Source organism: Gymnoscopelus microlampas, assembly GCF_963454915.1.
Source record: "Gymnoscopelus microlampas genome assembly, chromosome: 3".
NCBI lineage: Eukaryota > Metazoa > Chordata > Actinopteri > Myctophiformes > Myctophidae > Gymnoscopelus > Gymnoscopelus microlampas.
Genome location: NC_139940.1, coordinates 38,857,133 through 38,871,447, shown reverse-complemented (window position 1 = coordinate 38,871,447; position 14,315 = coordinate 38,857,133). Strand labels below are relative to the sequence as shown.

The window sequence follows — 14,315 nt, the reverse complement described above, 5'->3', positions numbered from 1 at the left end:
GGCCCTCCGTCAACCCCCCCCCCTGTCAGCCTTAGTGTACCTAACTCACAGAGCAAGCAAAATGGCCGCCGCCGCTGCTGTCGACGGCGGCGCTCTCCCTCAGGTGTCCCCCTTTGGTTATGAGCAATGGGCTCCCATAAACCAGCGACATGTCTTTTCTGTCTGCATCGGGGGGGGGGGGGGGTTCAGAGACAAAGGGAGACTGAGGGAGAGAGAGAGAGAGAGACATCGAGGCAGAGATAGAGAGAGAGGGAGGAGTAAATCTGTTCTAGCTTTGACATTCGGAGAGAGCCAGGTCTAGCGCGGCGCACTTCCATCTTAATTAACACTTTAAGACCGGGAACGCATCTTTGTGTGTCATTTTTAGATTCCTTTGGCTGTTCAAAAATAGCAGATCTACAAGCTCATAGCGCGGCACCGAGTGCCGCGCTATGAGCTTGTAGATCTGCTATTTTTGAAAAATCGTGAAAATGTGTGCAAATCTTTGAGTATAATATCTTTTTTAAAGCGACCATTTGTAAAATATGTTATTCCAGCGACCCCCCAGAAGCAAAGACAAATTTTCATGATAAAAAACAAGAAGCTGATATACAAGCTCATAGCACAGCACCGAGTGCCCCGCTATGAGCTTGTAGATCTGCTATTTTTGAATAGGCCAAAGAAATCTAAAAAATTACACCGATACATTCCCGGTCTAAATGGATTAATCACACGCAGATGCAAGAAATGCACGCACGCGTGCACACACACACACACGGACACGGACACAGACACACGCGCGCGCTCGTGCGCGCACGCACTCAGATTTACCACTCGCTATGAATGATGGGAGCAGGAACAGCGTAGGGGTCCAATTAGATGTAGTGTTGGTGCTGCTTTACGGTGACGATAACCTTTAGTGTAATTTAGTGCACCACGTCCCCTCCCCATCTTTGTGCCCGCCCGCCTGCCCACTCCCCTCCTCCGTTCTTTCTCTTAGCTGCTGCGATCTTCTCCCTCGCAGGACGGCCTGGCATAGAGGTGCAGCGCTGCTTTCCTCTCACGTCTCACCCCGCCCGTCTTATCCGGCTGCTTTTAGATTTGCGGTGATTAATCCATTAAGGCCGGGAACGCATCTGTGTCATTTTGTTTAAGATTTCTTTGGGCTTTTCAAAAATAGCAGATATACACAGAGTACTATGAGCTTGTAGATCTGCTATTTTTTTTAAATCATGAAAATGTTTGTAATTTATTATTATTATAATTATAATTATTATTATTTTATACATTTGTAACTCAAATCTTTGCTTCTGGGGGATTCTACAAATCTCTTCTAAATCCTGTCAGTTTAAAAAAAAAACATACGTTGCTATAAATCAGTGGTTCTCAAACTTTTCATGTCAAGGACCCCCAAAATGATATGTATTTGGCTGCGGACCCCAAAATATGTTGTTCCAGGGACCCCTTCCCAGAAGCAAAGATTTGAGTTAAAAATGTTCGCTTTAAAAAAAATATATATATATATATATATATATATATTCAATGATTTGCAAAAATGTTCACGATTTAAAAAAAAATAGTATAAAATAATGGTTAAAGTGGTTACACAGATGCGTTCCCGGTCTAAATGGGTTAATTATGTCTTTTTTTTTTGCCTTCCTGTTTTTATTTCTCTCTCTCTCTCTCTCTTTCTCTCTCTCTCTCTTTCTCTCTCTCTCTCTCTCTCACCCTGTCCGCTCTGTTGTGGCTGTGATGATGTATTATAACAGCCACATTTCGCTGTTTCTTCTTCAGGGAAAGAGAGGGGCGGGGGCACGGGGAGTCATTTGTTTTCCCACTTTGATATTCTTCCATTTATCAAAATGATAATTAGGTGCAATTAAATGGCAATCTCATTTGTTTTGTTCAGGTGTGTGTTGCTTATTTATGTCGAGGTGTCTGTGCCATTGTAGGTCAGTCTAATTAGAAGAGAGCGCGGCGTGTGTGTGTGTGTGCGTGTGTGTGTGTGTGTGTGTGTGTGTGTGTGTGTGTGTGTGTGTGTGTGTGTGTGTGTGTGTGTGTGTGTGTGTGTGTGTGTGTGTGTGTGTGTGTGTGTGTGTGTGTGTGTGTGTGTGTGTGTGTGTGTGTGCGCGCGCGGGCACTGGGTGGCTGGGCTGATTGAGAGAAGGGAGAGAGAGAGAGAGAGAGAGAGAGAGAGAGAGAGAGAAAGTAGGACTGCGCTGAGTAGCGTCGGACAGGGAGGCGTTGGCCTCCTCTTTTTTGTTCCAGATGGCAGCCCTCTCTCACAGGAAGAAGTGAAAAAGAGGAGAGAAATACAGTAGTTCATTCATTTGGGTCAGAGGATAGGATCGCAGAAGTTAACTTTCTGAAGTGGGGCCAGTTATATGTTAACCACATTCACCCTAAAGGGCCCCATTCTGGCGTGAACATTTGCAGAACAGAATCACCAGCATGATCTACAAGCTTGTAGGGGGGGGGGGGGGGGGGGGGCTTAGTATTGACCCCTGGGGGACTCTGGTCAACTAGGTAGTATATATAGGGTTTAAGTGGTTATGCCTTCTCTTGACATCCTCCTGCATAACTTCCCTTGTAGTCCTACGCAGTAAAACCCTTCAATAATTCAATTCTGACTAGAAATGAACCTAAATAGACCCTTGCCCCTTATCCCTAAACTTTTTTGCCATTTTTCTTGAAAAGTTTGAACATTTTTAAAATAGTTCAAATAGTCGATCTGCAAGCTCACAATGTGTGTCGATGTAGATCAGCCAGTTGAACTACTTTCAAATGTTTTTCAAAATAGTCAAATATGGCTAATAAGTTTAGGCATAAGGGGGTAAGGGCCTTTGGGTCCAGAATTGAATTAACTTCGATTTGACTCTGTATCTTGACTGTCATCCTGTGTCGTCTGTGTGGGTTTGGTTCTGTTTCAGCCCTGGTTGTGCATCATGTGTGTTTGTTTGCCATCCCCGAAGGAGGAGAAGAGTCCTGTCCTCTCTCTCTCTCTCCGGCATGCCGCCGCACCCTGTGTGTGAGGTCACCACACGACCCACCCCTGGCCTGACCTTTCGACCTTTCTGTTTCCCACAGGGGAGAGACCATTCTGCTGCCGCCTCTGCCCGTACCGAGCCTCTCAGAAAGGGAACCTAAAGACCCACGTCCAGAGCGTCCACCATTTGCCTTTTGACAACGACCAGTACCCAGAGAACGGCACCGAGCTGTCCCTGTGTGCCCCCGAGCAAGGGGACTGGAACCTACAACAATCGCCACAACAACACACCGAACACCTGCAGCAACAGTAGACCTTTCCGGAAGCCGATGTGTGGGGCCGCTATAGTCGAGGACCCCACTCCACAGCACAACAACAACACCACTGAACCGCCACTGAACCGTCACTGAACCACCACTCAACCACCACTCAACTACCACCCAACCACCACTCAACCACCACTCAACCACCACTGTCAGGTCTTAACGTGAAAAAGCTTCACCAGTAAACCCTTTAAACGGTCCGTCGACTTTTACAGATAAGAGCTTTGACCTTGACAAGGGTTCCCATTATTAGGATGTTTGTTTTTAAGCAAAAAGAAGATGTTGGAATTTTTATTTTTATTTTTTAGAAAAAAAGTGAAACGCTGAAACTCTTGCTAGTTTTTCATCTTGAGGACCGCGGCATGGCAGGACCCCCTGTATCCCCGAACAACCCCCCCCCCCCCTCACCCCCTCCTTCATCCCGTGTTTACTCAATAACAGTTTTTGCGCTGCTCACAGGATGCGGGTCCCCTGACGTGCACCGCCATGACACGGGACAGAAAGAGCTACTCCTCTTTGCACGCACACTCTGACAGGAGAAGGCCGCTTCCTCTGGACTCTCAGCTCTTCACTGAACAGAGCCGAAGATGAAGACGTGTGTGTGTGTGTGTGTGTGTGTGTGTGTGTGTGTGTGTGTGTGTGTGTGTGTGTGTGTGTGTGTGTGTGTGTGTGTGTGTGTGTGTGTGTGTGTGTGTGTGTGTGTGTGTGCATGTGTGTGTGTGTGTGCACACACACACATGTTAAGCTCTTTCCTCGCCGCTCCACCGCCAGTGTAACATGAAAAGAAAGGTATTGAAAGAGTGCAAACGGAAGAGAAAGAGCGATAGACGGAAAAACAGAGCAAGAGCGATAGAGACGGAAAAAAGTTCCAATGCGGGAAGAACGGGGGAGAGAGAGAGAGATGGAGCTAATGTAGGCGGGAGGAGGGGTGGGGGCGAGGGAGGGGGGTGTTCGCTTTAGTGCTCATTAAAAAGAGTGTGCGTTTTTAATGGCCGATATAAATGAGCGTGTGGTTTTAACGGTCATTCAATTATTGTCCATTTAAGAGGAAAAGGGAATGAAAGGACCCATTTTTTTTTTTTCATGGCTTTTTTGTACTCCTGATCGTGAGGGAGCGTCCTCCTCCGTAGACACACCTCGTCCCACCCTCCAATTATCAGAGCCACTTGAAAACATGCCGGGAAAAAAGCGCTGCCTGCGCTTTCGGCAAGCAAAGGCGTGGCGTTCAGGGTCTTTCGATCGCACCTGCGTTTTGGCAAAAAACGCACACAGTCTGCTTCCGACAGACAGCAGAGTCCCTGCAACGGCACAGATGTGGTTCGGCTTCACTTCGTTGACTTTTTAGTGAGGATTTCAAGGGGATTCCTGCGAGGATAAGAGTGAGGAGGAGAGAGCAGACAGAGAGATAGACAGACAGACAGACACGTAGAGCCAAGAGAGGACCAGAGGTCAGGCTTCAAGAGATTTCAGGGAATCCAGGAGATAGAGATGTTGTTTTGAAGCCTATTACAGCCTCTGCAGGGTGTGTGTGTGTGTGTGTGTGTGTGTGCGCGTTTGTGCGTGTGTGCGTGCGTACGTGCGTGCGTACGTGCGTGCCTGCAAGGGAGAGAGAAAAGAAAGAGCTTGTGCGTGCGTATGCGTGTTCATACGTGGGTGCATGTGTCCACTCGACGAAAGTGTGTGCTTTCTGCTAAATCTCATGCATAAGAAAAGGTTGATTGATTGACCTCTATGTATAATCCAGCCTCCCTCTTTACATGCTTTCTCTACTATTAGGCTACCTCCTCTGGAATGAAAGCTTATTTAGATCAGTGGTTCTCAACCTTTTCCAGGCCGCGACCGCCCCAAAATAATCATATTTGAACTGGGGACCCTCCCCCACCCTGACAAGCAGATATATTGTGAAAATAGCAGATCTACAAGCTCACAACGCCTCGCGACGCAAGGCGTTGTGAGCTTGTAGATCGGCTATTTCCACAAGTTTTGCCTCGTATTATTTGAAATTATCACTTCACTGTCATCAGGGGACCCCCCCCAAAAAAAATCACGTGGGGACCCCCCTGAGAGTCCCGACCCACAGGTTGAGAACCACTGATTTAGATATTTGGCTACACAGTATGAAGTGTGGAACAATAGCCATTCCCATATATACTATCATTTTGAGGGATTTTTAGTGTGTGGGTCCTTTTTTACAAGGGCCCTCCTAGATTGTCAATGCCTTGCCCGCCAGTGACTGTTGTTGGGAACAAGATAAGTACATACTAAACTAAAACAAGGCTGCCGGTCCGCGTGCCGCGACATCATGGGAACTGTGGATTCAGGAGGCATATTTTGTACGCGTCTATTCTAAAAAAAACACATTCAGAAACGGTTAAGGAATGGGTCATAATAAAGATAAATAGAGCAAAACGGAGATACTGTACTTCCCGTCTATTTTGAGACCTCCGTAGTTTTTACACAAAAACACATTATTAAATGGTTTACTGAACCACTGGGTCATGTTATGGTTATGCATACGGTGTCGTGTGCTTGAATATACCTTAAGTGTGTATACCGAAGGTGGGGGTGGGGGGGGATAGTAAAGAATACTTGAAATGGTTACTCTAGCCTACCGAGTAGTGTGTACTAGTACTAATACCAATATTGTACAGAATTTTCCCTTTAAGATTAACTCCTCGATTATTAATTTGTACTCCGAAGTGTGACTTAGGAAAAAAATGAATTAAACTATGAACAGATTTGAGCGGGAACGAGAGTGTGTGTAAAATAAACTGTATATCTGTACTCCACTCCTACCAAACCCTTTATATACAGCGTTAGATACCAAAAGGCATTACTAGTGCACTTAGACTAGGTTTCCCGCTTTAACACTCGCTCTGCTGTTCTCTGCTCATTTTGTCCATTTCTAGCTTAAAGCCTGATTTATACTCAAGTCGTACAATGGTGTTTCCGTGCCGAAAATAGCAGATCTACAAGCTCAAGTTGTGAGCTTGTAGAACTGCAATTATTTTAATCGTATGACAGAGTACAGTAAATTAGGCCTAAGGTTTTCAGTGTGAATGTCTTATTAACAGCGCCAGTTAATCCAGTTGAACGTCTTTAATGTGTCTTTAATTTAACTCAGAGTTGAAGGAATAGTTCACCCAAAAAAAATCTTATTTTCTATCAATTACACACCCCATGAAGCCTTGAATTCATGGAGTTTTTTGTAGCATTCCTAAACCAATCATTTCATGACCGTGTGTGTTTCCGGTAGGAGACACAAAGAGTCTCCTTTGTGTCTCCTACAGGATATATTAGCCGGTAGGAAACTATAATCAAAAGATTGGCTTTGGAATGCGACAAAAAACTTTAAAAAGTCCATGAATTCAAGGCTTCATGCGGTGTGCAATTAATAGAAAATAAGTCATTTTTTGGTTGAACTACTCCTTTAAATTCACACTCTGGATTCTGCAGTGTATTATTACGATTCCATAGATCATTATTTTTTTGTTTTTGTTTTGAATATGATTGGGACGTGATGTGCTTGTACGCCACAGCTTGTAAGTCATGTTTCCCACATGGAAAGGTTTGACGATGCTATTTAGGTGCGGCAGTGCTTAATTATCACACAGATGTAAGAGTGTTTCATTTTATTTTTCGTCTTTCTCTTTGCTTAAAGTGTAGGATTTGGTCTGTTAGCTAGTCATGGATGTCCTCCCAGTGAGAGGCCGGTTGCTGTTGTTATCTCCTCTTTTGTTTGGGTTTTTATGAAGCCTCTTTTAAGTTGTATTATTTGTGTCTGTTTGCTTTTTATTTGTTATAAGAATTTCATGGTTTAATTTACCTTTAGAAGACATTATTATTCCAAATGTATTTGGTATTTATTATTACTTCAAAATGATCAGAGGAGAGAGGGCAGACAGGAGTGTTCGTTTTAAAAAAGAAATTGATTTATTATTCTGGGTTTGTTTTTGTTTTGGACGTTTTTATACTGTGTAGTTTTCAAGCCGGCAAGCCGATGTGAAAGCTCTACCTCGTCTGAGCCATTCTCAGTTCTGTTACACACTTTTGTACATCATTTCAAAAACATGTAATGTCATGTCCACAATAAAGACACGCAAAATGGGATCTGTTGACTCCATCTCATCTGTGTTTTGGTCTATAAGCATGGCTATCTTAAATCTTAAAATAACCTTGATGTGTTCCCGGATTGAATGGATTAATGAACTGAAGGGGATGGCCCCTACTGATGTTGGTGACCCCCATTGCCTTTCTTCTCTCGCCACCATTGGACCACTTGCACACATTTTACTCCCAAACAAGATAGTTCACAAAGTACTGGCTGGGGTCCTGTTCCTCGAAAGGTGAATTAAATAAGCCTGGCCTTAAGTCAAATCCAGGCTTGACAAAGTCGGGTCCGTATAGCCTGGTTTATTCGGTTCCACGAACGCCAAGCCAGGCTGAAAAGGAGCGACTTTGTCGAGCTAGAACTTGTCAAGCCAGGCTGTGTCGAGCCAGGATAATGAAGCCAGGCTTCACGTATTTCTATAAAAGACCATGAAAATCATACTTTAAAATGTTCATCTTACTGTGGGCATGTTTGCCTGAAAAGGAATCTTTGAAATGTTTAATAGTTTTAGAATTGTACTCCTTTAAAAGTTCAGAGATTTATAATGGAGGCGGATGGAAGGTTAGGGTTAGGGTTAAGGGACCTCAAAAAAACACTTTCACCTAGAAACTCCATTCACAGTTCAAAAAATCCACTTTGGGGGGACGATTTTGGCCTCCACACTTAGTGATTTTTTCGGATTCAACTTTCGTTTCGGTAGTGACAAACTTTCGTTTCGGTAGTGACACAATGGTGAAAAAATACACTTACTAAGTCCAGAGCTCGATGAATGTTAGGGACCAAAAAAAGTCACTACAAAGTACTACCAATCAACTCTAAATTGCCTGAAACGTACTCCTGACAGGTTTTTATGGGGGGACGATTTTGGCCTCCACACTTAGTGATTTTTTCGGATTTAACTTTCGTTTCGGTAAAAAAAAAATTAACGAAACGAAAATTACCAATCAACTCTAAATTGCCTGAAATGTACTCCTAACAGGTTTTTGGGGGGACGATTTTGGCCTCCACACTTAGTGATTTTTTCGGATTTAACTTTCGTTTCGGTAGTGACAAACTTTCGTTTCGGTAGTGACACAATCGTGAAAAAAATAAATGTACTAAGTCCAGAGCTCGATGAATGTTAGGGACCAAAAAAAGTCACTACAAAGTACTACCAATCAACTCTAAATTGCCTGAAACGTACTCCTAACAGGTTTTTGGGGGGACGATTTTGGCCTCCACACTTAGTGATTTTTTCGGATTTAACTTTCGTTTCGGTAGTGACAAACTTTCGTTTCGGTAGTGACACAATAGTGAAAAAATAAATTTACTAAGTCCAGAGCTCGATGAATTTTAGGGACCAAAAAAAAAGTCACTACAAAGTATTTTTTCGGATTTAACTTTCGTTTTGGTAAAATAAATTTTACCGAAACGAAAATTACCAATCAACTCTAAATTGCCTGAAACAAACTCCTAACAGGTTTTTGGGGGGACGATTTTGGCCGCCACACTTAGTGATTTTTTCGGATTAAACATTCGTTTCGGTAAAATACATTTTACCGAAACAAAAATTACCAATCAACTCTAAATTGCCTGAAACGTACTCCTAACAGGTTGGGGGGACGATTTTGGCCTCCACACTTAGTGATTTTTTCGGATTTAACTTTCGTTTCGGTAGTGACAAACTTTCGTTTCGGTAGTGACACAATGGTGAAAAGATATATTTACTAAGTCCAGAGCTCGATGAATGTTAGGGACCAAAAAAAGTCACTACAAAGTACTACCAATCAACTCTAAATTGCCTGAAACGTACTCCTAACAGGTTTTTGGGGGGACGATTTTGGCCTCCACACTTATTATTTCGGATTTAACTTTTGTTTCGGTAGTGACAAACTTTCGTTTCGGTAGTGACACAATAGTGAAAAAATAAATTTACTAAGTCCAGAGCTCGATGAATTTTAGGGACCAAAAAAAAAGTCACTACAAAGTATTTTTTCGGATTTAACTTTCGTTTTGGTAAAATAAATTTTACCGAAACGAAAATTACCAATCAACTCTAAATTGCCTGAAACAAACTCCTAACAGGTTTTTGGGGGGACGATTTTGGCCTCCACACTTAGTGATTTTTTCGGATTAAACATTCGTTTCGGTAAAATACATTTTACCGAAACAAAAATTACCAATCAACTCTAAATTGCCTGAAACGTACTCCTAACAGGTTGGGGGGACGATTTTGGCCTCCACACTTAGTGATTTTTTCGGATTTAACTTTCGTTTCGGTAGTGACAAACTTTCGTTTCGGTAGTGACACAATGGTGAAAAGATATATTTACTAAGTCCAGAGCTCGATGAATGTTAGGGACCAAAAAAAGTCACTACAAAGTACTACCAATCAACTCTAAATTGCCTGAAACGTACTCCTAACAGGTTTTTGGGGGGACGATTTTGGCCTCCACACTTATTATTTCGGATTTAACTTTTGTTTCGGTGGTGACCAACTTTCGTTTCGGTAGTTTGATTACAAAATGTAAGTTGTGTAAAAAAGAATCTGACAATACTAAGTTGTTATTTGTTTGTTTAAGTCAGGCTATACTCTACTCAGAGTCATAAGTTTACAAAATGTACTAAAGTACAGTGAACGTCTGTGCGGTTTGTCTTCATCACTGAAAATAACGTACATGTAAACTGATGTCATGTGCAGTTGGGGTGAAGAAACACAACCATTTCACTCCTAATAATACCTATTTGATTTGACATCCTGACTTGCTGCTGTAGCTGAGGCTTGAACCTGTTACCTGCGGCTCACTAGTCAGTGACTCTATCCATTCACCTACAGCTGTTTCCTTGGAATCTGCGGTTCTGAAACGTTTTGTTGTCAACCCCCCAAATTGACATGTATTTGGGCAGTGGACCCCAATGTGAAAAGATGTAGTGTCAGGGTCCCCCATGAAAAAGATTTATATTTATGCTGTAACACATTTTTTTAAAAGTTATTTGTCTTGTTTGTTGTTCAAGTCAAAGCACCAGGAAGGCTGTACTTGTCAGCCATCTGTTAGCTCAATGGGTTGAGACGCAGTATTCATGATCCAGAGGCCATGAGTTCAAATCCCATTGATGTCTTTCCTATGATTCTTTCCTTTGCAGACTGGCTTCCAGAAGATCACCTGAAAACTACCAGGAAGGCTATATTTGTCATCCAACTGTTAGCTCAATGGGTTGAGACGCAGTATACATGATCCAGAGGCCATGAGTTCAAATCCCATTGATGTCTTTCCTATGATTCTTTCCTTTGCAGACTGGCTTCCAGAAGATCAACTGAAAACTACCAGGAAGGCTGTACTTGTCAGCCATCTGTTAGCTCAATGGGTTGAGACGCAGTATTCATGATCCAGAGGCCATGAGTTCAAATCCCATTGATGTCTTTCCTATGATTCTTTCCTTTGCAGACTGGCTTCCAGAAGATCAACTGAAAACTACCAGGAAGGCTGTACTTGTCAGCCATCTGTTAGCTCAATGGATTGAGACGCAGTATTCAAGATCCAGAGGCCATGAGTTCAAATCCCATTGATGTCTTTCCTTTGCAGACTGGCTTCCAGAAGATCAACTGAAAACTACCAGGAAGGCTGTACTTGTCAGCCATCTGTTAACTCAATGGGTTGAGACGCAGTATACATGATCCAGAGGCCATGAGTTCAAATCCCACTGGTGTCTTTACTGTGATGCTTCCCTTTGCAGACTAACTTCTAGAAAAACAAGTTAAAACCACCAGAAAACCTGTAACTCTCAGCCAACAGCATAGCTCAACTGGTAGAGCGTCTGTCCAATGACTTGACTTGAGTGGGTTCGATTCCCACTCGAGTCAAGTGTCCCCGGTAACTTGGGGCAACGGATAAATTGACTGATATCCTTAGTGATGCTTCCCTTTGCAGACTAACTTCTAGAAAAACAAGTTAAAACCACCATGAAACCTGTAACTCTCAGCCTACAGTATAGCTCAACTGGTAGAGCGTCTGTCCAATAACATGACTTGACTTGACTTGAGTGGGTTCGATTCCCACTTGAGTCAAGTGTCCCCGGTATCTTGGGGCAACGGATAAATTGACTGATATCCTTAGTGATGCTTCCCTTTGCAGACTAACTTCTAGAAAACAAGTTACAACCACCAGGAAACCTGTAACTCTCAGCCAACAGCATAGCTCGACTGGTAGAGCGTCTGTCCAATAACATGACTTGACTTGACTTGAGTGGGTTCGATTCCCACTCGAGTCAAGTGTCCCAGGTAACTTGGGGCAACGGATAAATTGACTGATATCCGTAGAATAACTTGTAGGAGTGTGCTGGTTCAAATCCAGTACAACCCCGGACCGAGCGGTCCTGGGTTCGATTCCCACTAACGTCAAGTCCCCGGTAAATTGGGGCAGCGGATAAATTGACTGATATCCGTAGAATAACTCTAGAATAACTCCGCCTACTCTACACACCCTCTATCTATCTCAGTAACTGAGACCGAATTGGCCAGATTCGGTTTCAGTTACTAAGGTGGTGACTGGATTTGAACCAGGACACTCCTACAAGTTATTCTACGGATATCAGTCAATTTATCCGCTGCTCCAATTTACCGGGGACTTGACGTTAGTGGGAATCGAACCCACTCAAGTCAAGTCAAGTCATGTTATTGGACAGACGCTCTACCAGTTGAGCTAAGCTGTTGGCTGAGAGTTACAGGTTTCCTGGTGGTTTTAACTTGTTTTTCTAGAAGTTATTCTGCAAAGGGAAGCATCACGAAGAATGTCAGTCAATTTATCCGTTGCCCCAAGTTACCGGGGACACATGACTCGGAGTGGGAATCGAACCCACTCAAGTCAGGTCAAGTCATGTTATTGGACAGACGCTCTACCAGTTGAGCTATGCTGTTGGCTGAGAGCTACAGGTTTCCTGGTGGTTTTAACTTGTTTTTCTAGAAGTTAGTCTGCAAAGGGAAGCATCACTAAGGATATCAGTCAATTTATCCGTTGCCTCAAGTTACCGGGGACACTTCACTCGAGTGGGAATCGAACCCACTCAAGTCAAGTCAAGTCATGTTATTGGACAGACGCTCTACCAGTTGAGCTAAGCTGTTGGCTGAGAGTTACAGGTTTCCTGGTGGTTTTAACTTGTTTTTCTAGAAGTTAGTCTGCAAAGGAAAGCATCACAGTAAAGACACCAGTGGGATTTGAACTCATGGCCTCTGGATCATGTATACTGCGTCTCAACCCATTGAGCTAACAGATGGCTGACAAGTACAGCCTTCCTGGTAGTTTTCAGTTGATCTTCCGGAAGCCAGTCTGCAAAGGAAAGAATCATAGGAAAGACATCAATGGGATTTGAACTCATGGCCTCTGGAACATGAATACTGCGTCTCAACCCATTGAGCTAACAGATGGCTGACAAGTACAGCCTTCCTGGTAGTTTTCAGTTGATCTTCTGGAAGCCAGTCTGCAAAGGAAAGAATCATAGGAAAGACATCAATGGGATTTGAACTCATGGCTTCTGGATCATGTATACTGCGTCTCAACCCATTGAGCTAACAGTTGGATGACAAATATAGCCTTCCTGGTAGTTTTCAGTTGATCTTCTGGAAGCCAGTCTGCAAAGGAAAGAATCATAGGAAAGACATCAATGGGATTTGAACTCATGGCCTCTGGATCATGAATACTGCATCTCAACCCATTGAGCTAACAGATGGCTGACAAGTACAGCCTTCCTGGTGCTTTGACTTGAACAACAAACAAGACAAATAACTTTTAAAAAAATGTGTTACAGCATAAATATAAATCTTTTTCATGGGGGGCCCTGACACTACATCTTTTCACATTGGGGTCCACTGCCCAAATACATGTCAATTTGGGGGGTTGACAACAAAACGTTTCAGAACCACAGATTCCAAGGAAACAGCTGTAGGTGAATGGATAGAGTCACTGACTAGTGAGCCGCAGGTAACAGGTTCAAGCCTCAGCTACAGCAGCAAGTCAGGATGTCAAATCAAATAGGTATTATTAGGAGTGAAATGGTTGTGTTTCTTCACCCCAACTGCACATGACATCAGTTTACATGTACGTTATTTTCAGTGATGAAGACAAACCGCACAGACGTTCACTGTACTTTAGTACATTTTGTAAACTTATGACTCTGAGTAGAGTATAGCCTGACTTAAACAAACAAATAACAACTTAGTATAGTCAGATTATTTTTTACACAACTTACATTTTGTAATCAAACTACCGAAACGAAAGTTGGTCACCACCGAAACGAAAGTTAAATCCGAAATAATCACTAAGTGTGGAGGCCAAAATCGTCCCCCCAAAAACCTGTTAGGAGTACGTTTCAGGCAATTTAGAGTTGATTGGTAGTACTTAGTGACTTTTTTGGTCCCTAATACCACAAATGGTTTACATACTCTTTACGAATGTCTTAGGCATCATTTGCTTAACATGAATGATAATTCTAGTAATTGTTTGGTGTCTGCATTCATGAAAGCCAGGTAGTTTGCAACAGGTAAGGAGAAAGTCCACATTAACAGACAGTCATAAATGATGAACTGTCTTCACTTTACTGTAGGGCACATAATAACATCTACAAAGGATTTATAGATATTTTAGGAATGTTTTACAAAGCATGTTAAACATGAACAAACACATTAACAGACAGTTGTAAATGATGAACTGTCTTCACTTTACTGTAGGGCACATAATAACATGTACTAAGGATTTATAGATACTTTAGGAATGTTTAACAAAGCATATGTTAAACATGAACAAGCTACCAATAGCTTGTATATATTATGTAACATCAGTTACAAATGATTTAATAATCATTTACAGATGTATTATACATGGCTTATTCATGAATAGTTACTAATACCTTTATAGATGATTTGTAACCGTAGTTATAAAGGTTT

At 42.6% G+C, this 14,315-nt stretch overlaps 1 protein-coding gene across 2 annotated transcripts in view; it reads left to right on the top strand.

The window, feature by feature from the left end:
• Nucleotides 1-3,264, top strand: part of znf516 (zinc finger protein 516) — a 66,244-nt gene extending 62,980 nt beyond the window's left edge. For both annotated transcript variants that reach the window (XM_084053273.1, XM_084053274.1), the window contains exon 6: nucleotides 3,067-3,264. In XM_084053273.1, coding sequence (XP_083909399.1) covers nucleotides 3,067-3,126 — 60 coding nt within the window. In that variant the 3' untranslated portion in view covers nucleotides 3,127-3,264. The remainder of the gene's footprint in view (nucleotides 1-3,066) is intronic.
• The last annotated feature ends 11,051 nt before the right edge of the window (nucleotides 3,265-14,315 follow it).